This window comes from Aethalodelphis obliquidens, unplaced genomic scaffold, assembly GCF_003676395.1.
Source record: "Aethalodelphis obliquidens isolate GAN/ISIS:26980383/991018 unplaced genomic scaffold, ASM367639v1 scaffold27, whole genome shotgun sequence".
Taxonomy (NCBI): domain Eukaryota; kingdom Metazoa; phylum Chordata; class Mammalia; order Artiodactyla; family Delphinidae; genus Aethalodelphis; species Aethalodelphis obliquidens.
In genome coordinates this window covers 15772150-15795104 of record NW_020837971.1, presented here as the reverse complement: position 1 = coordinate 15795104, position 22955 = coordinate 15772150, and the positions used below count along the sequence as shown (strand labels likewise).

The 22955-nt window shown below is 52.0% G+C and overlaps 3 protein-coding genes and 1 long non-coding RNA gene across 5 annotated transcripts in view; 3 read left to right on the top strand and 1 right to left on the bottom strand.

Annotated features, from left to right (window-relative positions):
* Positions 1–58, top strand: part of CAMK2B (calcium/calmodulin dependent protein kinase II beta) — a 72982-nt gene extending 72924 nt beyond the window's left edge. The window contains exon 10 of the mRNA XM_027124166.1: positions 54–58. Coding sequence (XP_026979967.1) covers positions 54–58 — 5 coding nt within the window. The remainder of the gene's footprint in view (positions 1–53) is intronic.
* YKT6 (YKT6 vesicular SNARE protein) lies at positions 7–4237 on the bottom strand. The gene is made up of 3 exons (XM_027124023.1): positions 4008–4237; positions 1477–1559; positions 7–289 (listed from the first exon to the last, which is right to left on the bottom strand). Exons 1-3 carry the CDS (start codon positions 4109–4111, stop codon positions 126–128), a joined length of 351 nt encoding a protein of 116 aa, XP_026979824.1. The 5' UTR covers positions 4112–4237; the 3' UTR covers positions 7–125.
* Positions 4238–4308: 71 nt separating this feature from the next.
* Positions 4309–10064, top strand: LOC113629531 (uncharacterized). The gene is made up of 2 exons (XR_003436590.1): positions 4309–4419; positions 9568–10064. It is a non-coding gene; the product is annotated as an uncharacterized LOC113629531 (long non-coding RNA).
* A 952-nt stretch (positions 10065–11016) lies between these two features.
* The window catches only part of GCK (glucokinase), a 48760-nt gene continuing 36821 nt past the window's right edge, over positions 11017–22955 (top strand). The window contains exon 1 of one of the 2 annotated variants that reach the window (XM_027124017.1): positions 11017–12698. In XM_027124017.1, coding sequence (XP_026979818.1) covers positions 12654–12698 — 45 coding nt within the window. In that variant the 5' untranslated portion in view covers positions 11017–12653. The remainder of the gene's footprint in view (positions 12699–22955) is intronic. The other variant, XM_027124019.1, reaches the window with a different exon arrangement.

Genomic DNA, 22955 nt, shown 5'->3' with positions numbered 1-22955 from the left:
GTGGGGTGGGACGGACGGGACTGGGAAGGCTCCCAGACTCTCTCTTGGTTTAGGGTGAGGAGAAAAGCTGAGAACAGGTTGATTTTGGACACACTATTTCGCCCCTTCCGCCTTGGGCCCTGTCGTCACTCCCGGCCCCAGTCCACACTCGTCTGTCCAAGTACAGTCCAGCCGAGCTGCAGACACACCTTCTCCAGCAAGGTAAACGCCACCCGGGATGGGTATTCACTGTCAGCAATGACCACTCCCGCCAGACTGTCGTTTCTCACGTAGACATGGCACAGATATTCTAGGGAGACAAGAGGCCAGACACACAGAGGGTGACGTGAGGGCTTTAGACTTTCTCACCACCAAAACCAGTCAGAGTGTTACAGTGCTGGGCTCCTGCCTCCTGGGCCAACGAAGCGGCTCTAAGTGAGGTTTATGGTCAGGCCCTGCACATAGGACAGCGCGTGTAGTTCTGACGGCAGCGCGGCCCAACACCTGCTGCAGGGTGAGTGAATGCCCCAAGGCCCAGCGTGCAAAGCCAGGATCTAAAGGAGCACCAGTGGTGCAGAAAAATCCCAGGCAACAGGGCCCCAGGTGCATGTCCAAGTCACGTCCTTGAGCTCTAGGTCAGGCTCGCCTGTATCTTGGGAAGCTGCAGCCCTCTGGGGCTCTGCTGTGCTCTGCTCCCAAGCTGATGGAACCTTGGCCAAGCCAAGCAGCCTCCACTTTCTTAGAAATCACCTGTCAGGGCCTCAGCCTTCCTCATTACAGCAACCTAGCCTGCTCCACTCTGTTGGTGGGCCTTGGCGGGGACGGGGCAGGATGGGAGGAAGAGACAAAGCCCATCCAGAAAAAAATTAGCCACAGCTGGCTGGGGTCTCAAGCATGTGCTGAAGTCATCAAATTATCAAAAGGTACAGTCTATACAAGGGCTTCTGCAAAACAGTCACAACTCCTGAAATTAATTTTGTCACTAAAAGGATTCAGAGATGACACAGCTCACCAAATGCCTCTAAAATAAATGTCTAAAAATTTTTAAAGGAAACCTGAATCATGAAAAAGAAAAAACTAAGGTCAAGAGGAAAAAATAATGAGTTTCCAGATTCCTGGGCAAAAATCTAAGCAGCACAGAATAGAGTATTACCTCCACAGGGCTGGGTGGACGTCCTTTCCTGAGATGTCTACAACTCCAGAGGGGAAAGAGGACACAGCAGGAAGGCCACTTACTGCTCCGAGAGGCGGACCCCAATCTTAAGCGAGTCCAAGCTTTTGGGGGTGATTTTAACCAGGCAACTTCGACACCAACAGTGGGCATAGAATTTTGCGTAACAGGAAAACGAGGAGGAGGGAAGAGAGCAGCTAGCAGAGGAGTGGGGTCCTGGTAGCCCACTTCATCACGCGGCAGCCACTCCTGCTGATCGAGCTCCGAGCTGCCTGAGGTGGGGCAGCCAGGCCAGCACACACTCACAAGGTAGCAGGTCCTCTTACCTTGTTCCTTGACAGAAGCTCTGCTGCCTTTCGAGGAGCGCTCCACAATCAGCTGACTTGTGAAGGTCATGAATTCCTGAACGCTAAGAAACACAACACATATTACCTGTTCCTGTCACCTTGTCCCCAACACAGTGGAAAGGGACCTCTGAGCGTATACACTAAGGAGACACTGCTTCTTGGTTTCATTCCTTTCCCTCCCAACCTTAGGACGAAATAATAAACACCCTGTCAATGATCACAAATACAGGTAATTAGAAATCACCAAGACCATTCAAACCACATCTGCTTGCTACCTAGCTCGCTCAAACAAACCACTTCCAGACTTCCAGGGAACTTTCTACAGGTTATACTTAATTTAACATTTTGGTCAGTGTATGATTTGGGGCACAGCGGAGAAGCAAAAGCCAGCTCCTGTTTTCAAGGCTCCACTGACGTCTGAGAAGCGGGGACAAGTAAAATCTGTGACAGAATAACGTAAGTGGCAACAACTGTTCGGCGGATGCACAGTCAAGTTATGGCAGCTGCCACTGGCTGAACCCGGCAATGCGACATGTCCGCAGTGACTGCTGGCTCTGGCAGAGAACGAGGCCTCCGGTCTGCTGGGGCAAATCCACCCTATGAGCCTGGGGCACTCTGGAAGGAAGGCAGGGCAAGAGCTCAGACAAGACAAGGAAACAGAAAATGGCTCGCACAGAGGCTGAGAGGGAGGAGGCGGCTCACGGGCCCCACTGAGAGATGTGGCCAGAAAGGAAGGGTCCCAGGTGACGACGGTCCAGCTGGAGGAAGCGAAGTTAACAAGAAGCCTCTGACTGGGAATGCCATGTAAAGGGCCATCAGCACAGGGCCGTGACTTGGGGAATCCACAGTTAGCCCCAGCAGATGTGGATACTTCTGAAACCGCACGGAGAGCCACACAGACGACTGAGGACTCGGGAGGGGACTTCCCTGGCTGGGATCCCAGCTCCACCACTTATGAGACGTATGACCTCCGGGGCAAGGTACTTACTGCACCAGGCTTCATCTACAAATCGAGATTTACTGCGATGATTAGATGAACACTTAGCACGATGTCTGACGCACAGTATTACTTGTTGTTATTATTCTGAGAGGGTGATAGGATCAAGATGATCCCTTAGAGAAAACTCTGAAAATAAGGAAGTCCTTGCAGTAAAGCTAAAAAGAGACAGAGCTTAGAGCAGGACTATAATTAGACAAATGAAGAACTGCATTCATTGTGAGAGTCTGCCTACAAGGGCCAGAAAAGCTGGAAAACCCTTCGAAGGGTTGAGGCTTGGGCTCTGATAATCCTGAGACAGGCAGGATGGAAGAGAAGAGGACTTATGAGAAAAACAGTGAGCTCGGCTGGACTACGTGTTGTTTTAAGAGGCACTGGTAGAGCTGTCCCTACAGTATCGCAGTTGTGTTAATCATCTGAAACTGGTCTGAGTATCGCAAACCAGTGAGGTGAAAGTCCTACAGTGAAATCTCTGAGAATCTTCAGTATACGTGCGGAGGGGAAAAAGAAAAAGTGAAAGAATCAGAATTAGCCAAGTTAGCTCCCGAAGTTCGATCACAGAAAAGAAGGGACACAGAACAGAGACTAGAGGTCATGATAAAGAAAGCTACCAAGTGCCAAAAAGGACCCAGAAAGAAGCAGAAAGTTTCGACAAAATAACAAGAGGAATTGTCTGAGATCCTGCCAGTAAGCCACTCTCATTAAGAACAAAACAGCCGCACTGAAGCAGCGAAAACAGAATCCAGACTGCAGATTCCCCCAGACCCGGAGACTGGATGACCACAGACCCAGACTCTGTAGGGTCCTTCTCCTTTTGTGCTTGAGTCACCTCCATCCCTCCCACGAACAGGCTGGAAGTGTCTGTGGTAATTCTAACACACACCTGATTGCATTAAAGTGCCTCACGAACGTTCAAAAGCTTGTAAGCGCTACAAATCCCACGCTTCCTTCCAAATCTTCACCGTAGAACCCTTCTGTACCACTAACGCCCAACCATAAAGAGCGTACGATTTGCGTTGGGGTCCTGGCTGGTTTGCCATCCATCTCTTGGGACCTCAGTGACTTCACCCATAAAATACGACAGTATACCAATATCTCTCATACGGAATTGCTGGAAAGCCCCACCAAATACAAACGTGGCTCTTAAGGAGTGGCACGTAAACTTCCTAGGTCAGCATCACTAAGTGGGTGTTGCTGGTTTAAAATATAGATCGCTGGGCTTCCAGGGGACGTGAACCTGGGGAATCTGCACTTTTTCAAAGCCCCCTAATAATTTTTATACGACAGAAATTTGGAAAAACCCTGATTACAGCATTACGTTCTACGATGGGATAAGGCTTTTGCGATCGAAAAAAACATGAATCTTCAGAGGCACAGTCCGCAGGCCGAGGAAGAGGCCACCGCCGGCTCCACTGCGGGAGGCCGAGCCACGGCCCTTCCCCGATTCTGGGGCCGTCTCCAACCCCGACCCCGGGCCTCCCCGGCCGGGCGCCGCCCGCCTGGGCCCGCCTACCTGGACCTCTGGAAGAAGCTGAAGGAGGACACGTCGTACGCGGCTTTGAGGAGCACCGCCTTGGCATCGCCTTTGTACAGGACGCTGAGGCTGTACAGCCTCATGGCGCCGCGCCCTCGGGCCGGCTACCCGCCTGGCCGCGGGATCGGCTCGCAGGGAGCAGCTCGGCACCGCCCCTCGAGACCACCACAGGTTGCTGACGGGTCGGCCGCCGGCTTCCTCCGCCTGGCTCTGGGTCCACTTCCGGCTCCGATCAGAGGCCGCCGCCCGAGGCCTACCGAAGGGTTTTCGTGCCCCGGATGCAGAAAGGAGCAGCCGGAAGCAGGGCGAGGGGGCGGGGCAGAGTGCTGCGCGTGCGCATGAGGTCGGTCCCCGCCCTTCGGGCTTTCGTAGGCCGGCCGGCTCGCTGCTCGTAAGTCTTTAGCCTTCCCCCGCTGTCCTTCTCTCTCTGGCCGTCCTGAGTTCTCCCAGGGGCCCTTCGCTTCCTCCCGGTCCGTTCTGAGCCCTGTAGGGTCGCCTGTGTCCCCCGGCGCTGTCCTCCCTCCGAACGGTGAGACCCAGAGTCCCACACGCTAGGGCTTTGTAAACCCCACACAAGGGACTTTGATTTATGGGCGAACTGCTGTCCCTGGAAAGTGTTTTGTGAATCATATCTCCTTTCTGAGTGAAGAAAGGCAGGGACCTGCCGGGAGGTGAAGGCATGCCTCTCATTTTCAGATGATTGAGTCCTCTCTTGCCATTCCCACGCCTTCCTCCTGCCTGCCTGGGAGCAAGTCCCTGGTCACACAGGTCCCTTCAGCACAAGCTCGCAGGGGTGAGGGCTCCTGGGCCTGCCCACCACCTGGGAAACCAGATGTCTAACCACTGATTTGGGAGCCAAACTGCTGACCTCACAGAGTAGCAGAGCCACTTTACCTCAAAAGGGGCAGAAATTCATCTCCAAACTGAGGGAGCAGCTTGGCTTACTGTGACTTGGAAAAACTTACTTTGCTTGAGATGTTGGAATAGTGCTTTTTAAATGGATCGGGATGAATGAGGCTCAGTTCCCTAAGGGTAGTACATCTTTCATGCTTCTTGTTTGTTAAATGGTATGTTATCCGAAAGCATCTTGCAGGCCAGAGGTGAAAGAACCTTGGTGTTTGGAAGTTGGCAGAAGGGTTACACAACTATCATGCTAGAAGCTAGAAGCAGCCAGATCTGAAATGATGGGAAAGAGATGGTAATATTTGAAAAACCAACGGCATCACTCTAAACATTACCCTAAATCAGGGTGTCTCAACCTTGTCACTGTTGATATTTCGGATTGGATAATTCTTTGTTGTTGGCGGCTGTCCGTGCATTGCAGGCAACATCTCAGGCCTTTTACCCACTAGATGCTGGTGACACCCCACCGGCCATTTGGCAACCAAAAATGTCTCTGGGGCTTCCCTGGTGGCGCAGTGGTTGAGAGTCCGCCTGCCGATGCAGGGGACACGGGTTCGTGCCCCGGTCCGGGAAGATCCCACATGCTGCGGAGCGGCTGGGCCCGTGAGCCATGGCCGCTGAGCCTGCGCGTCCGGAACCTGTGCTCCGCAACGGGAGAGGCCGCGGCAGTGAGAGGCCTGCGTACTGAAAAAAAAAAAAAAAAGAGAAGTCTCTGGTGGGACTTCCTTGGCTGTGCAGTGGTTAAGACTCTGAGCTTCCACTGCAGGGGGCACGGGTTTGATCCCTGCTCGGGAACTAAGATCCTGCATTCGTGTGGCCAAAAATAAACAAACAGACAAATAAATAAAAATACAAAAATGTCTCTGGACATTGCCAAATGCACCCTGGGGAACAGTGGCTTAGAGAACCATTGCTCTAAATATTCCTGTGGCTGAAGGAAGTTTCCACCACCTGCTTTCACTCAGTACCTTCCTCACCAACCCTCTTCCCTGGCTATTTCCAAGTGCAGAGGGTGAACAGAGCTTTCCCACATCCCCTCCATGTTGGTACTAAACGTTAAGAACAGACTTTGGCCAACGCCAGGCCAGTGTCACGGGATGGTGGAGAGCTGTGCAGCCCCATCCTGACTGCGCTGACATGGTTGACCTATAGGGGGCGGGTGAGAGCCATTTTTGAAGACAGTTCTCAAAGTCCCTTTTCCTTTGCCACTAAAAGTCGTACAAAAGGAGGAATCAGGAGGACAGTGTTGGGTTGGAATAGATTTAAATGTATTCACGTGACACGTAATAGTAATTGTCTCGAAGTTTCCCTTACACCAAGCACTTTCCATATGCGTCCTCATTTAATCCTCACAAAAACAGAGGAAAATATTATTACCACCTTACAGACATGGAAACTGAGATTCAGGTTAAGGAAATTGCTCCTAAGAGGCACACGTCAACACCAAAACACGTAACAAACTTTCACAGCTCTAGCAGCGCTCTCCCTCCTCTCTGGCCTTGCTTGTCTTCCATCACCCCAGAAAGCCTCGCTTGGCCTATGTGGTTACCAGCTCCCCAAGCTCATCCATCTTACTGAATAGCAAGACCCACCTTCCACTCCAACACCCCAGCTGCCACCCAACTTGGATTCAGTCCCAGCACTTCTACAAACCACAAAACCACAAAAGTGAACAAACCATTAACTCCTCTGAGTCTCTTTCTCTCTTTCATCTGTAAAACTGGACAAATACCCTTTCTATAAGCATGTTGCTGGGAATGATAAGACATTACGTTCCAAGCTGTAGTCATAGTAGCTGTTTAACAACTAACAACGATGATTACGTGTATTGTTACCGTTCATGACAAAAAGGAGGAGAGGTCATGGTGGGTTACAGGTGTCCTGCAGGCTGTGGGAAGTGGAGATTTGATGGTAGGCTGAAATCTGAGGAAGGTCTAGAGATTGCAGATTAGTATTGTATCTGTTTTAATTTCTTGATTTGCTCATGGTGTTGTGGTTATGTAAGTGAATTCTTTGTTTTTAGGAAATACACACAACTACTCGGGTAAAAGGACAGCCTGTCTGAAACATGCTCTTAAAGGGTTCAGATCTATGATACATATGGAGGGTAAAGCAAATACGGTAAATTTAAAGAGTCAGGATGAAGGGTATCCAGGAGTTTCACTGTACCATTCTTGCAGCTGTCCTGTAAGTCTGCAATTATGGGGATAGAAAAGATTGTAGGGCAGGGTGCTGACGTCATGCATGCAGCATCCACACTTGTGGGGATGGCATATTTCTCTGGAGTCCTGACCCCCCTCATTTGCTGGGCCCTGCAGACAGAACTGGAACAAGGCTGCCCATGACAAATGGCTGAGGCTTTCTAAGTTCGCCCCCACTGGGCAAGGCAGGCAGCCACCCACCTTCGAGGCTTTGCTCAGCTCTCGGAAGGCACTCAATTTAGCTACACAGTGGAACCCTCTAGGGAGCTGGATAAAAGCTGGCTGAGGGGCATACTCCAGGAGGCCCAGCCCAGGGGGGAAACCAGCCATTCAGTGGCCTCGGTCCCCATACCACCTTGTCCGGCCAGTCAAGGCCAGGGCAGTAGGACTGTTTTCACTCTTAAGCCTAACACCAGCCTCCACAGCCTACCCAGGAAAGGGGCCCTGAAAGGGGCCACCAATGTGGTCAGGCCTCCAAAGGAGTTCAGAGCATGTCACTATTGTTTTTTTATAAAAGTATAAAAGCTTTTTATCTGGTCACTTCTTTGGATTTTCATTCTCTCGTGAAGGCGCCTCTGTACAGGTAAAAATTTAAATAAAACCTGTATGCCTTTCTCCTGTTAATGTCAGTTTAGTTCCTAGGCCCAGCTGGAGAGCCAAAGAGGGCAGAGGAGAATTATTCCTCCCCTACACCTTCTTAGTAGTTCACCAAGTCTAAGGAGCATGGACTTGATGCCATCAACTGGGGTCTACTAGCAGACCCAGCCCCACTGCTTACCCACGTGTCCTGTGCTCCCACTCGGTTCTCCAGGCCACAGGGAAGACAGGCACAGACATGGCTCTGCCACCAGCAGAGAGGGAACAGAAGATGACAGAGCAGGAGAGGACCGGGTATACTATAAGGTTTACCTGGAGGCAGTGGGCAGGAAGAGATCACAGCCAAGGAAGACAGGAGGCAGCTGGGAGCTCCCTGAAATAGAGGGACAGGCACCCTCAGAACTGCCTCTCCTGCAGGGGCTTCCCAGGAGCTGTATTTGTACCACCAGGCACCCCTCCCCTGCTCCGGATCTAGGGATGGATGTGTAGCCCACTCTGGATACACGGTCACTTAGGCAGGTGACTTGACCTGAGGCACCCTTACTCCTGTGGTGCTGCCCTGCACAGAAAGTGGGAGAAAGTCTGCAGAATAGGAAGGGGGGAAGGGGGGCAGGCAGAGGCCCTGGGAAAGGGGCAGAGCCGGCCACCATGAAAGAGGAGTCTGGGCCTCACAGCAGCCTGGTCCCCAGGACCTCTAAAAGCAGAAAGCAAGGACGGGAGTCATCATAAAGGAAAAGTCACGACTAAGAATCTGAAAGTGCAAGCGATAGAGCCCCCTCCCCAGCCCCCTCCATCCCCACAATCCCCGTTTCCACATGGGTGCCAGGAAGTCTGAGCCAATCAACACAATCCCATCCCTATTGCCTCAGAGATTGGTCTACAGATGGGCACCTGACCCACGTCTCAGCGAATCAATGCAGACCTTCTCCCCCCACCAGCAGGGTAGGCCGTCCAATTAGAGCAAAGCCCAGGACTTCGTGTTTGACACTTGGGAGAAGCAATGGGATTTGCCCAGGTTAAAAAGGTCAGCGAACCCCAAACAGTATTGGTACAAACTTCTGCTTAAACATAGAAGATGAAATACATGTGTTTATATGAGCTTCACTAGAATGACACAAAGAGGGCAGGAGGAGAATGGCAAAAAGTGAGAGGCTAACCAGGGTAGGCAGGTTTAAATTGGGGAGAGGCTGGGTGATGGGGGCTTAGCAGAGTGAGGGCCTGAAGCACAAGGTCCCGGAGCTGCAGGGGCGGGTGGGGGGGGGCGGGGAGGAAGCAAGGGGAGCCCTGAAGACGCTCCTCCTTCCTGCACCACAGATACTTCCCCCAGGAATGTACCATCCTCTGCCTCACCCTAGGGAGGAAGATGCAGGACTTTCCTGTGGAGACTTGAATGTTCAGCGATTCTGCCACTTTGAGGCCCCCGTGAAATCACTTGTTGTTCCAAGTAGTCCCTGTTGGGTAAATGTCTCCTGTGAGGTCACTCCCAAGGCTCTGACCTGTGTGCAGTGTGGCTGCCCTTGGATCAGGTGACATTCCAGTCATCTGTGGCCAGGGAGGCCGCAGGGCTATGCAGCAGGGCCTGGGACTTCTGCATGAGGACTGCCTTGGCCCCTGTCCTTGGGGGATGGTGAGCCTTTGCAGCCCAATCCTTCAACATCCCCAGTCTCAGTGAACTCATTTGAAAGTGGTAAAAATAATACCACCCCTGCCTACTGCCCCAAGACTGTCTGATCAAATGACAGAATGAATACAAAAGTACTTTGTGAATCATAAACGTTTCAATCAGTATAATTATAATGACAATTTCTCCTCCATATAAATATATTTTCTTTCTTTAGGAATAAATCTAATAAGAAATATATACGATCTATAAGAGAAAAATAATGAAGCTCACCTGAAGGGCATAAAAGAAGACTTCAACAAACAGGGCAACTGGCTACATTTCTGAATGAGAAGACTTGGCATTATAAAGATGTCTGTTCTCTAAAATGGATCCCCAAATCCACAAATTCAATGCCTTTCCAATGAAATTATCAACAGCATTATTTTAGTGAAATGGGAAGAGTAGATTCTAAGATTTATATGAAAGATAAAAGCCTTATGGTAAAGAAAATTTTGTAGGAAAATAAAAGGAAGGGATCCCTTCCCACCAGATATCAAAAAACTGAAAAGTGCCAACTGAAAGAATGTGGTATCTACAGGAACGGACAGAGAGACATCCAGCTCATAGACAGAGCTGAGGCCAAGGCAGGCAGAGTACCAAGAGCCACTTTTACATTTAGACAGTCTGTTGCTGACACAGGCAGCAAAATGAAAAGGAAGAGAGAGAGAGAAAGAAAGAGAAGAAAGAGAAAAGGAAGGAAGGAAGGAAGGAAAGAAAGAAAAAAAGCACCCAAATGTGCCACTTCCCATCTTTGTCCCATGCACCAGAAAGGATGACACCCAACCAAAGAGAGCTGGATGCCTGCGCCTCAAGTCACCCCAAGGCATCACCTCTGGCTGGGAGCCCATTCTAGATGGCAGCTACACCCTGGGGGCAGGGACAGAAAACCTCGTATCTCGGAACCAGAGATGAGGGGAAACCCTCCTGTTGCCTCCTGGGCAGATGTGGAAGAGAGTGGGCGGTGGCCTCAGAGCAGCTCCTCACAAGTCCAACCTCAGTTCCTGGAGTATCACAAAGTGTTCTGACAGGCTCAGATTAGCTGTGGTCCCAGACTTGGCCTGGTGGCCTTTGAGGACACCTGCAAGGTGACCAGAGCAGAGCCGTTCCCTCACAACAGAGAAATACAACAATGGAGCATAAACTGTGGTGCAGTTATCAATACAAATCAGTGGGGAAAAGGTAGCCAACAAATGTTAGACTCCTACCTCATACTATACACAAGCAAATTCCAGAGGGGCTGAAGTGCTGAACATTTTTTAAATATTGGAAAAATATTACAAGGAAATGTGGGAGAACATTTTTCTAATTTTGGATGGGAAATGCTTTTCTTTTTTAAAAAAAATATTTTTAAAATTTATTTTTGGCTGCATTGGGTCTTAGTTGCTGCGCATGGGCTTTCTCTAGTTGCAGCGAGTGGGGGCTACTCTTCATTGGCAGTGCGTGGGCTTCTCATTGCGGTGACTTCTCTTGTTGCGGAGCACGGGCTCTAGGCACGCGGCCTTCAGTAGTTGTGGCGTGCAGGCTCAGTAGTTGTGGTGCACGGGCTTAGTTGCTCCGCAGCCTGTGGGATCCTCCAGGACTAGGGCTCGAACCCGTGTCCCCTGCATTGGCAGGCAGGCTCCCAACCACTGTGCCACCAGGGAAGCCCCCAGAAATGCTTTTCTTAATAAGACACGAGCTTCAAAAAAAGAAAGAAAGCCAAATTCATAAAAAAGAAATACTTCTGTGTGTTAAAAGACACCATTGATCAAGCCATATGTTTAGCAATAGGTAATACAGCATATTCAACAAGAAAAGGATTAATAGATATTATGGATGGAATATAAAAATAGTTTATACAAATTGAAAAGTAGAAGACAATTCAATAACAAAACAGTTAAGTAATATAAACAAATCATCCTTAGAAAAAGGAATACAAATAACTATAAACATATGAAAAGGTGTCCAGCACTTTGCAATTCAAATGATAATGAGACGACAGATAAGCAAAAGTTATAAAGATTCATCATCTCAAGGACTGGCCAGCATGGAGTCAAACTCCTAATGATGCTGGAAGGATTAATTGGTGAAGCCATTTGAAGGGGCCAATGTAGTCCTGTCTGCACAATCATAAAATGTGCCCAGCATTGGACCTAGCAATTCAGCCTCTAGGAAGCATCCAGAAGAAACACATGCACGTGTTGACCCTGGTAAAAGGCCAAGATTTATAACAGGGGAAAACGGAAACTGCCCAGATGACCATCAATACGAAATTGGTTTAAAAATATTTCAGCGTACCCATTTGGAGAGATCTCACCGGCCACTCCTTCCCTCTCCCTCTGCTGGATCCCAGCAGAGCTCATGTTTCCAGATGGTAGTCAGGGAAGGCAGTGACCAAAGCTTGAGGGTGGCCTGGGCACGTGTGGCAATGCCACTGGCTAAGCCACCTGCTCCCTCTCCTCTGGTTCCCAGACTCAAGGGGGCCTCTCCTCCTTAGGACATGAATTTGGAAGACCCTGTGACCCTGCCCTGGGAACTGGACAGGTGGCAAAGTCTGCGGTGATAAGGTGATTGGGCTGTCGCTATGGTGATGGGGATGGAGGCCTTTTGCCATCAGCCCCAGTTTTCTGCATGGCAGCTCTAATGACAGGATGGTCAGCCCTGCAGAGGCTGGAAGGTGTGAGCGCAGAGGCCTGTTCCTGGTTGCCATGGCAGCGTGGGCCCTCGCAGGAGCGCAGAAAGCCCTGGCAGGAGAATTCCCCACTCCATACCTGGTCAGAGCAGGAAGTGTTGGGCCGTGACTGAGCCTCAGGGAAGCAGGTTGGGGTGTGAGAAAAGAACAGTCGCCCACAGCTTAATTACTCAAAAGCTGTCCCCCAGCCACAGGAGGAAAGAAGACCTTTTCTGCTGAGTCTGTCTAGAGAACACCACGCCGTCACAGCTCAGCACAGCCCGGAGAGAAAGCTGACCAGTGCTGACCAGCTCTGGAGCCCGGCAATGGCCCTGCCCCGATGATACCTGGCCTGACAAGGCCTCAGTGGGGAAGGGTCCCGACTAGGACCCAGAAGAGAAGGCTGGCAGGCTTGCTGGAGAACAATGAAAAGGAGGAAACTCTGTGATTGAACCTCAAGCCAGAAGCCAGCCAGAAGGTGGACCATATTCTACCAGACACTCAGGCCGGCCGTGACCCTTGGTTGGGAGAAGCCTGGGGATATTTCTGCCTTGGAAGCCCGTTGGGGAACACTGAGGGGTTCCAGCTCCCCCAGGCGGGCTGCGGTATAAATGCTGGATGACAGAGCCAGGATGGAGATCGCCAAGAAGGAAAAGGTAGCTCTCTGCTGCATTCGGTTTTCTAGAAGTGCTTCTTACACGTTCCTGTATTCAGTGGTTTGTTTAACTTGACCAAGTGTTTGTGCCTTAATACCTGATTGTATGTGCAGGTGCTTTAGGGACGACCTGCTGGGAGTGAATTATGAGGCATTGACTTTGGTAATGCTTTTATTTTATTTTTATTTTTTAACATCTTTATTGGAGTATAATTGCTTTACAATGGTTTGTTAGTTTCTGCTTTATAACAAAGTGAATCAGTTATACATATACATATGTCCCCATATCTCTTCCCTCTTGCGTCTCCCTCCCTCCCATCCTCCCTATCCCACCCCTCTAGGTGGTCACAAAGCACTGAGCTGATCTCCCTGTGCTATGCGGCTGCTTCCCACTAGCTATCTGTTTTACGTTTGGTAGTGTATATATGTCCATGCCACTCCCTCACTTTGTCACAGCTTACCCTTCCCCCTCCCCGTATCCTCGAGTCCATTCTCTAGTAGGTCTGCGTCCTTATTCCCATCTTGCCCCTAGGTTCTTCACGACCATTTTTTTTCCTTTAGATTCCATATATATGTGTTAGCATACGGTATTTGTTTTTCTCTTTCTGACTTCACTCTGTATGACAGACTCTAGGTCCATCCACCTCACTACAAATAACTCAATTTCGTTTCTTTTTATGGCTGAGTAATATTCCATTGTATATATGTGCCACATCTTCTTTATCCATTCATCTGTTGATGGACGTTTAGGTTGCTTCCATGTCCTGGCTATTGTAAATAGTGCTGCAATGAACATTTTGGTACATGACTCTTTTTGAATTATGGTTTTCTCAGGGTATATGCCCAGTAGTGGGATTGCTGGGTCGTATGGTAGTTCTATTTGTACTTTTTTAAGGAACCTCCATACTGTTCTCCATAGTGACTGTACCAATTCACATTCCCACCAGCAGTGCAAGAGGGTTCCCTTTTCTCCACACCCTCTCCAGCATTTATTGTTTCTAGATTTTTTGATGATGGCCATTCTGACTGGTATGAGATGATATCTCACTGTAGTTTTGATTTGCATTTCTCTAATGATTAATGATGTTGAGCATTCTTTCATGTGTTTGTTGGCAATCTGTATATCTTCTTTGGAGAAATGTCTATTTAGGTCTTCTGCCCATTTTTGGATTGGGTTGTTTGTTTTTTTGTTATTGAGCTGCATGAGTTGCTTGTAAATTTTGGAGATTAATCCTTTGTCAGTTGCTTCATTTGCAAATATTTTCTCCCATTCTGAGGTTTGTCTTTTCGTCTTGTTTATGGTTTCCTTTGCTGTGCAAAAGCCTTTAAGTTTCATTAGGTCCCATTTGTTTATTTTGTTTTTATTTCCATTTCTCTAGGAGGTGGGTCAAAAAGGATCTTGCTGTGATTTATGTCCTAGAGTGTTCTGCCTATGTTTTCCTCTAAGAGTTTTACAGTGTCTGGCCTTACATTTAGGTTTTAATCCATTTTGAGTTTATTTCTGTGTATGATGTTAAGGAGTGTTCTAATTTCATTCTTTTACATGTAGCTGTCCAGTTGAGACAGTGACTTCATTGGGCAAACCAGGTCCTCTCCCTGCTGCTCCAGACTCCGGCCCTGTGACCTGGAAGTCACAGGCTGCCAGGAGGCCCGGAAGGTGACTTCTGTTGGGAAGAGGGTCCGGGGAGTTTAGAGCCCCAGCTGGGGGGCTTGGGGCCTGGGATCTTGGTGGCAGAACCAACTGCCCAGCCATGAGGCAAGACTCAACAGACATCACGAAAGGTCTCAGATGCCTGCGCTTCCCTGCAGGAATCTTTTCCTAAGAAGCCTCAGGGCTGTTGCTCCTGGTGAGGAGTGGAGAGCAGTTACTTTTTCCAAAGCAAAGAGAAATCCAGACGTCTTCTGAGCCAGCCCTGTGCGCGAGCGGAGCCAGGGCTGGTGACAGGGCAGAAGGAAGAGCCTGCCTGCTCCCCCAAGCCAGGCAGGGCGGGGGAGACGGAGGAGAGGGCCCATATCCAGTCCCTTTGGCATGGTTTCCTCCTCACATGTCTTTTCTTCTCCTTCTTCTGTGAAATGACAAGGTCAGCATAAACGCTGGGCTCGTTCTGCTCCTGGCAGGGCTAATGATGTTGGGAGAAAAACAACCAGCCTGGGTCAGGGTGCCCGCAGCTGCAGGCAGCAGGAAGCCCACGTCTGCTGGTTCCTGGGCCGATGACCGGAGTTTGGATGAGAAATCCTGCGCAAAGGGGCCGTGGAGGCCAGCTGGGGAGAAGGGAGGCGGGGTCTTTGGCACAAGCAGAGAGCTAGCGTGGCGACAGTGAGAGGTGGGGCCTGTGGCTCGCCGTGGGGAGCTGGTGTGGGGAGGCCACCACGTCAGACTGGGGCTGGCCCACGCCCCCTTCTCGTTTGTCCCAGGGACACAATGCTTCACGCGGTAAACCATTTCTGTTCCACACATGCGGTGTGCCGGCCCCCGTTCAGGAGCCAGGCTGGTTCCAGATCGCTGGTGGGGGACGGAGGGGTGTTTCACTGACAGCCTTGTCAGGGCAGAGAGGAGAGGGAGGCATCGCCTCTGGCACGTGCCTTAGGGGGTACCAAAAACATCAGTCATCAAGATAAATAATATTCTAATTCAAATTCTAAAGAATCAAAATCCATGCGAAAAATTACGATGAGCAAAATGCCAAATTTCTAAAGAAAGAGGGCCTGAGTATTACTGATTTTTTTCGCTTGTCTTAGGCCTGTGCCGGCTGCCCTTAGAGTGCCAGCTAGCAACGTGCCAGGGCCAGACAACGGAGGCGTGGGGCTGTGACGTCTACACCCCTCCCGTCTGTCCTAGCTGCCCAGAGGACCCACCTCTTGTCTGGGGGCTGGGGGAGCGGGGTGGGGGTGCTTCAGCTTGGTTTCAGGGCCGTCCTAAGGATCTGAGGTTTCGCTGCCAGGCCCACCCAGGTCCAGCCCTGCACCTCTGGGAAGTGATACACCCACCCCAAGCCAGCATGTAGCCTGGAGTTGTCGGCTGGGGCTGTATCCACCGCAGGCTCCCAGGAGGAGAGCGTTCAGGTTGCTTTGGAGGGAACTGCAGTGCTGCTGGTTTTGCTCGTTCTTTTCTAATTTATTTATTTATTTGTTTATTTTTGGCTGTGTTGGGCCTTCGCTGCTGCGTGCGGGCTTTCTTTAGTTGCAGCGAGCCGGGGGCCACTCTTCGATGCGGTGCACAGGCTGCTCATTGCAGTGGCTTCTCTTTGTTGCAGAGCACGGGCTCTAGGCACACGGGCTTCAGTAGTTGTGGCTCGCAGGCTCTAGAGCACAGGCTCAGTAGTTGTGGCACACGGGCTTAGTTGCTCCGTGGCATGTGGGATCTTCCCAGACCGGGGCTCAAACCCCTGTCCCCTGCATTGGCAGGCAGATGCTTAATCACTCTGTGCCACCAGGGAAGTCCTGGTTTTGCCGTTTCTGTTTCTCTGGTTCATCTTGCCTCTGTGACCTGTCGGATCACCTGTGGTCATCCCCCTATACTCTGCAAGAGTGTGTGGCCTCAGTACCGTTTTCAGTGGCTTCCCTGGGGGGATGGCAGCTTCTTACGTGGTTTTTCTAGAGCTCCTTGGGGGCAGGCCCGCTCCTACTGATGCTGCTTCCTCTCCCCTCCAGCCTGCGGCTGTGGAACCCCACCACAGAGTCATTCCCTTGGCATGGAGCTCTCTCTTTTTTTCCCCATAGTTTTATCATCTGTAAATGGGTTAAAAATATCATCTTTTTCCTTAAAAAAATTTTTTTAATGAAGTATAGTTAATTTTCAATGTTTCAGGTATACAGCAAAGTGATTCAGATACATATATCCTTTTTTAGATTATTTTCCATTATCCGTTATTACAACATAAGAAATATAGTTCCCTGTGCTATACAGTAGGTGCTTGTTGTTTATCTATTTTATATATAGCAGTGTGTATCTGTTAATTCCAAATTCCTAATTTATCCCTCCTTCCCTTTTCCCCTTTGGTAACCATAAGTTTGTTTTTTATGCCTGTGAGTCTATTTCTGTTTTATAAATAAGTTCATTTGTACCATTTTTTTTGGATTCCACATATAAGTGATATCATAAGATATTTGTCTTTCTCTGTCTGACTTACTTCACTTAGTATGATAATCTCTAGGTCCATCCATGTTGCTGCAAATGGCATTATTTCATTCTTTTTTGTGGCTGAGTAATATTCCAGTGTATATGTGTACCATGTCTTCTTTATCTGGTCATCTGTCAGTGGACATTTAGGTTGCTATGGAGTTCTATCTCTTGATGGCCACAACTTCTAGGAGACCTGAAATTGGGTCCTGGGAGCCACCTTGGAAGTTCCTGGTCTATTCTTCCCCCTCCCTCATCGGTGCCCTTCTGCTGGGGGGCAGGAGCGATGGGGGCTCTAGAGCCGGTACAGTTTGCCTTATGTGGTGGGTTTAGGGAGCACTTTTCAGGAGGAAGGCTGGGAAGGTAACACTCCAGGTGTCTTAGTCTGCCCAGCTGCCATCTGGGTGACTTAACCAGCAGACACTGCTTCCTCACAGTTCTGGACACTGGAAGTCTGAGAGCAGGGTGACATCATGGTCAGATTCTGGGGAGGGCTCCCTTTCTGGCTTGCAGATGGCTGCCTTCCTGCTGTGTCTTCACATAGTTGCAGGGGGGGAAGGAGAGCACTCTGATCTCTTCCTCTTGTGGGGGCTCTACCCTCATGCCCTCATCTAACCCTATTCACTTCCCAAAGGCCCCACCTCCTGACACCATACACTGGGGGTTAGGGCTTCGACATATGAATTTGGGGGAACACAATTCAGTCTATAGCATGAGGGGTGGGGGTGAGAGCCACAGGGGGCACTGACCTCCCTCCATTCAGCCCCCCTCAGCTGCCCTGGGCACTTCGCTGCTGAAGGAGAAGGCTCAGAGATGGGGTGAGTCTGCATCACTTGGCAGGCATGCGCATCCAGGTTCCCTGGCAGGACTTGTCCCAGCGGATCTGGGGCCCCAGCAGGAGAGATGCCCTGCCCCCCAAGCCCCTTGGAGACCTTGCTACTGCCAGATGCTCAGGAGGACACGAAGCTCCAGGTGGGCCCCAAGCAGGTGTTCTGGGAAAGGGGCCTACGCAGGGAGGAGCAGATGGCTCCGCTGAGCAGAGCGGTGATAAGACCCTGAGTGTGGGGGGAACCAGGCTCCCCGTGGCTGGTGTGGATTCAGCAGCAGGGGCTGTGCCTGCCTGCCGTGGGCCCCTCGGCCAGGAGCCTCTGGCTCTGAGCAGTGTGAGACATTGTCCCTGTGGTCCCGTGACGGGGCTGGGCTGGGAGGCCGTGGAGCAGAGACTGCCCCAGGAGAGCTGAGCAAGCTGCCTGCGTCCCAGGCCTCAGGGTCCAGGCGCCTCAGGAAGAGCATTAAAATCCCCAGCATGACTGTGCTCTGGAGAGGCGTCATCGTCTGGGGCTTCTTGGGTCAGGAGCAGGCCAAGGGGACCCGGCAGTGAGACGCAGTGCAGACCCAGCCAGGCCCACGCCTGCTCCTGCAGCAACAGCACCAGAGGGTGGGAGCGGGGGAGAAGCACAGAGTGCTCTCGGCCGCCTCCCCCATTTCTGCAGAGCTGCCCTGAAGCCACCTGAGGCAAGCGACGTGAGAGCTGCATTCAAGGGCGGCCCTCCAGAGAAGGTTCTGGGGCCCCCACTGTGGGCTGCGCTGCAGCCTTTGGGGACAGCCCAGGCGTGTTCCCCATGTGTTCCCATCCCGGCGACAGCGGGGCAGGCCTAGCCTGGCCCAGCCCCTCCACCTTCACCTCACTTCCCGTCTCATGGGTGGGCGCTGATCCTCAGGAGGACGCGGCTCTTCCTCTGTCTCTCTCTCTTTCTCTGTCTCTCTCCTCCTGTCTCTCTGTCTCTGTCTCTGCGTCTCTCTGTGTGTGTCTCTATCTCCCTATCTCTCTCTCTTTGTCTATTTCTGCCTCTCTTTCTTTCCCTCTCTTTCTGTGTCTCTCTAGGTCTGTCTCTCTGTCTCTTCATCTGTGTGTGTGTGTCTCGCTGTCACTGTGTCTCTCTCTGTGTGTCTCTCGCTGCTTGTCTGTGTCTCTGTCCCTCTCTCTGTCTCAGGCTGGGTGCACATTGAGAAGAGGCCCCCTCATCCCACCCCAAGCCTGCTGCCTCCCACATCAGTCCCTCAGGGCTGGGTCTGCCCACTGCCCAGTTTCCTTCCAGACTGGAGTCCCCTCGGGCCCCTCCTCTGCTCAGCACAGGGCTCCCTGCTGAGCCCACGTCCTCCTCTTCCAGGCCACTTCCCTCCTCAGCCTCCAGGGGCCTCCCAGGAAGCTTCTTGGCGTCCACCAAGGCCCCTGGTCGTCTGACCACCACCATCTCCTCTCTTGCGCCACGTATTCTATTCCTTTATTTCTGAAAGAGCAGCCGTTTCCTGGTGACCAGTTTGTGTACAGGCCATCGAGCTGTTTAGAGAAGCCAGCTTTATGGGACGAAGTTCCAGCAAGTACATGTGCCTGATGAGGGTCCATTTCTGTTTGTTTACTTCTGCTCCAAGGAATCCCTCACTAAAGCCACTCGCATTTCAGATACAGTTGTGGTGCCGGCTCCTGCCTCCCCTTTCTCAGTGAAGTTGAAAGCCAGTTGTCAAGTTTCATAAAAATCACCATGGGGGTTTTGACTTGGGGAGAGATGAACCTTCCACCCCAGAATATGGGCCACTTCCCCCTGATTCAGATGGTCTTTTTTTTTGTCTTTTCTGCTTTTCGGACACGTGTTCACATTTTCTCTCTTTGGGTCTTGGGCTCTCCTCTCCACGAGACTTGGGCTCCTGGCCCAGGCCTCTCCCTGGCCCCTGAGAAAGCCAGTCTGGCTCATCCTCCGGCCATTGACGCCAGAAGGTCCCGTCCTGAGGGCTGGGGCGGGCCAGGGTGCTTGGGCTCTGAGCCTCCCACAGGCTCCCCGCAGGGCAGCTCCCGGACGCCAAGCTGGGTGCCGGGGGTCCCACCAGCTGCTGGAACCAGTGGGAATTGCCTGGTGCTGACAGCCCAGCCATGTTCTAAACCGAAGGGAGGTGATTGGGAGGGGCACTGGGGGGAGCGGGGCTGCAGAGGCCATGAAGGCCAGAGTGTGTACCCAGAACACGAGTGGTCCTGCGGGGTAAGGGGGACAAAGGGTCAGGCGTGCGGGCAGACCATGCCAGAGAACCCACCCTTCCGGGTGGGCGGCCGGCTGCCCCTGGGCCCCGATGCCTCAGGGCCCGCTGCTGCCCTGCTCTCGATCACTGCCCCCTTCCCATCCCTGCACTTGCTCTTCACATGTCTCGCTCAATCCATATCTGCTCTTCCCCCCTCGGCTGCCCCCCACCAGGCTGCACCTGCCCAGCTGGCGGCAGCGGGCAGGTCTTCCAAGTCTCCCCCACTGGTGCTGGACCCAAGCAAGAGTCTCACCGAGGGGAAGAGCCCCAGCGATGGGCCCTTGCTGCCAAGTCCCCGCCGGCCAGGTCTGCCCACTGCTCAACCACTGGCTGTTCTTGGCGATGGTTCTCGGAGGCTGCCCTGCCCCTAATTTCACAGAGGAGGGCTTTACAGGCAGAGAAGCCCCGTGAGTTGCTGAAGTCACACAGGGTGAGTGATGGAGACCTGGGTTCAGTGAGAGCATGTGTTCTTAGGCAGTGACTTCATGAGCCCAGAGGTGGCCCCTGGAGAGGGCAGAGCCTGCATGGGCTCTGGAGCCAGCTCCCTCGAGGCCTGGTGAGATCTGCGTGGCTCTGGGCCTCACCCGCCTGGTCTGCAAAATGGGGCAATAGCAGCGTGTGCCGCCTAGGCTGGGTGTGGAGACTTCTGTGAGGTGTAGCTGGAGGTCGATCAGATGGGGACGCAGGGACCAGGAGCTTCTGAGAGGCCCCAGGGCTCTGGCCACCACTGCTCACTGCTCCGGGGTTGATAGTGCCTACACTGTCTCCTTTGCTCCCGCCCCTCTAAGGTGTCCTAGCATAGTGTGCTTGCGGAAGCACATTTAGGACCACGGCCTTATGTTCTGTGAATGTCTATAGATGCCTGCTGACCTTCCAACACACCCCTGCCACACACAGCTCAGCAGACCCCTGAGCCCTGGGCAGGACCCTGGGTGTTGAGTGGTGAGCCAGCTTGGCACAGGCTGTGGTCCTCCACGCTGGGCACCCTGGGCTTGCCCATCCCTCGGCCCACTGTGCCGGCCACCCTGCCCAGGCAGGAGACCTGTTTGATCTCGGAGAGACGGCAGTGAGTGGTGGCTTGAAGCAAGATCTAGTTCCCTGCCCAGGAATTGAACCTGGGCAGCCTGGATCAAAACCAGGCATCCTAGCTGCTAGACCACCAGGGGCTAGAGGCTAGAAACAAAATTCCCCTGGCCCTTGCCCCCAGTGAAAACTGCATTTCTCAAGGAGGCAAAAACTGTAAAAACGGGTACAAGTTGACTATTAGAGACACAGTACAACAAGTGGGAGAGCACACAGAGAAACCGTTTGTTTAGTTGAGACAGAAGTAAGGCAGAGATGCACACCCGGCGAGCAAGGGTGTGGGCGTCCTCCCTAATGAGGAGGAGAGCGGTAAAGAAGCGGTTAAAGCATTCATATAGGGCAGTTCTTCCGGGTCTTTGTTTACCTTTGGCCAATTACCTGGTTTCTTTTTCCATACCTGTCCTGCCCTAGGACCTCCCCAACGTGTGTGCGCAACTTTCTTTCATGATGGGTTCCAGCCCAGAGGCCTATGGGGGGGCCTTGGCATCACATATTATGGGGTAGCGCCCCCTCCATTTTGACCCCCAGGGAGCCTTTCTGCGCATGTGTAGTGTCTCCCTTGCCCCAAGGATGGGAAATATGTGACCTCTTGATCCTTCACTCAAACAGGGTTTAGCCCCTCTCTGCTCCTGCCAGGACGTTATCTTAAAGTGTCTTCAGGAGACAAAGCCTGGCTGTTTACCTTGCTTCTGTTGTTATTTCTATTTTGAAGTGCAAACAGGAGGCTGGTTGTAAATGTCCGACCTGAAGCCCATCTTCTTCTCACCCCAAGCAATGTAAACAGGAGGCCAGTTGTAAATGCCTAGCCTGGAGCCCGTCTGTCTTGTCCCTCACAGGGCATCAGCAACAGACCTGGGTGGAGTGCTTCCGGCCTGTAAGGACCCAGCAGATCCATCCTTTGCCCCCAGGGGAGGTGAGGGGCGGGGGAGGAGATAAAGACCCTCCCTCATTAGCACTCCCCAGAGAGCAGAACTGGTCTGGGCACCCAGAAGGGAAGGAGGCCAGCTCCACCTCCAAGGACTGCCCTCTGCTCCCAGCCTGTGCCTGGCTGGGCTGCAGGCTCAACCTCACTCTTCCCCTTTCCAGCAGGGTGGCCTTCGGCGACTTTGAAATCCCTCCAGACCTCAGTTTCCCCTCCTGTACAGTGCCTCCCTGGGCTGCTGTATGGGTGTGAGCCCCTGAGTGTGCGCCTCTTGCAGGTGTGAGCAGGGCGTGGCCCTCATGCTAGGTAACCGAGCACCGACCTTTCCAGAACAACACTTCCACTGTGAGTAGAAGTGCAGAGAAGTCCCACAAGTAGACAGATGGAAGGAGGAACGCGATGCATCCCCTTCCAGAAGATACAGAGTCCTCACCCTGCGTCCTCCATCCCTCCGATCTCTGCTTCCGTCATTGTCATTACATCTTCTTCTCTGACCTTCCTGCCTCCCCCTTCCCTCTTCTAAGGATGCTTATGATGTCATTGGGCCCACGGGATAATCCCGGACCATCTCCCTATCTCAGGGTTCTTAACAGCTGCCACATCCCTTTTGCCATGTAAGGCCACATTTCACAGACTCCAGGGACTAGGAATTCTTGAGGGGGTGGCTTTGCCTCCCTGCCCCCACCCCCAGCTCAGTGACGGGCACAGCCCCGCCCGCCTGCCTCACCCTTTGGCTCACTGGCTTTGAGGACTTTTTCTTTGCAGCTGTAGATATCTGCCCCCCACACCCGCCCCGACTGCACACACGCTTTTAATCAAATTCTGACACTTTTAGGACTCCCCTGGCGGTCCACTGATTAAGATTCTGCGCTTCCACGCAGCGGGCACAGGTTCGATCCCTGGTCAGGGAACTAAGATCCCACATGCCGTGGGGCGCAGCCAAAAAAAAGAAAAATTCTGACACTTTTAATCAAAATCTTATAAAGCAGACCATACAGAGCTATTCCCCCTCCTGGGCAGCCCTGAGGAGGGCAAAAGAGGAGGCTGCCCAAGCCCAGACC

What these genes read in the sequence shown, in the direction of transcription:
- YKT6 (XM_027124023.1), bottom strand. Translation starts at nt 4,111, where the DNA reads ATGAGGCTGTACAGCCTCAGCGTCCTGTACAAAGGCGATGCCAAGGCG. An exon ending in AGCTTCTTCCAGAGGTCCAG is followed by an intron (nt 1,560 to 4,007) that starts GTAGGCGGGCCC and finishes TGTGTTTCTTAG; the next exon opens with CGTTCAGGAATTCATGACCT. An exon ending in AGCTTCTGTCAAGGAACAAG is followed by an intron (nt 290 to 1,476) that starts GTAAGAGGACCT and finishes TTGTCTCCCTAG; the next exon opens with AATATCTGTGCCATGTCTAC.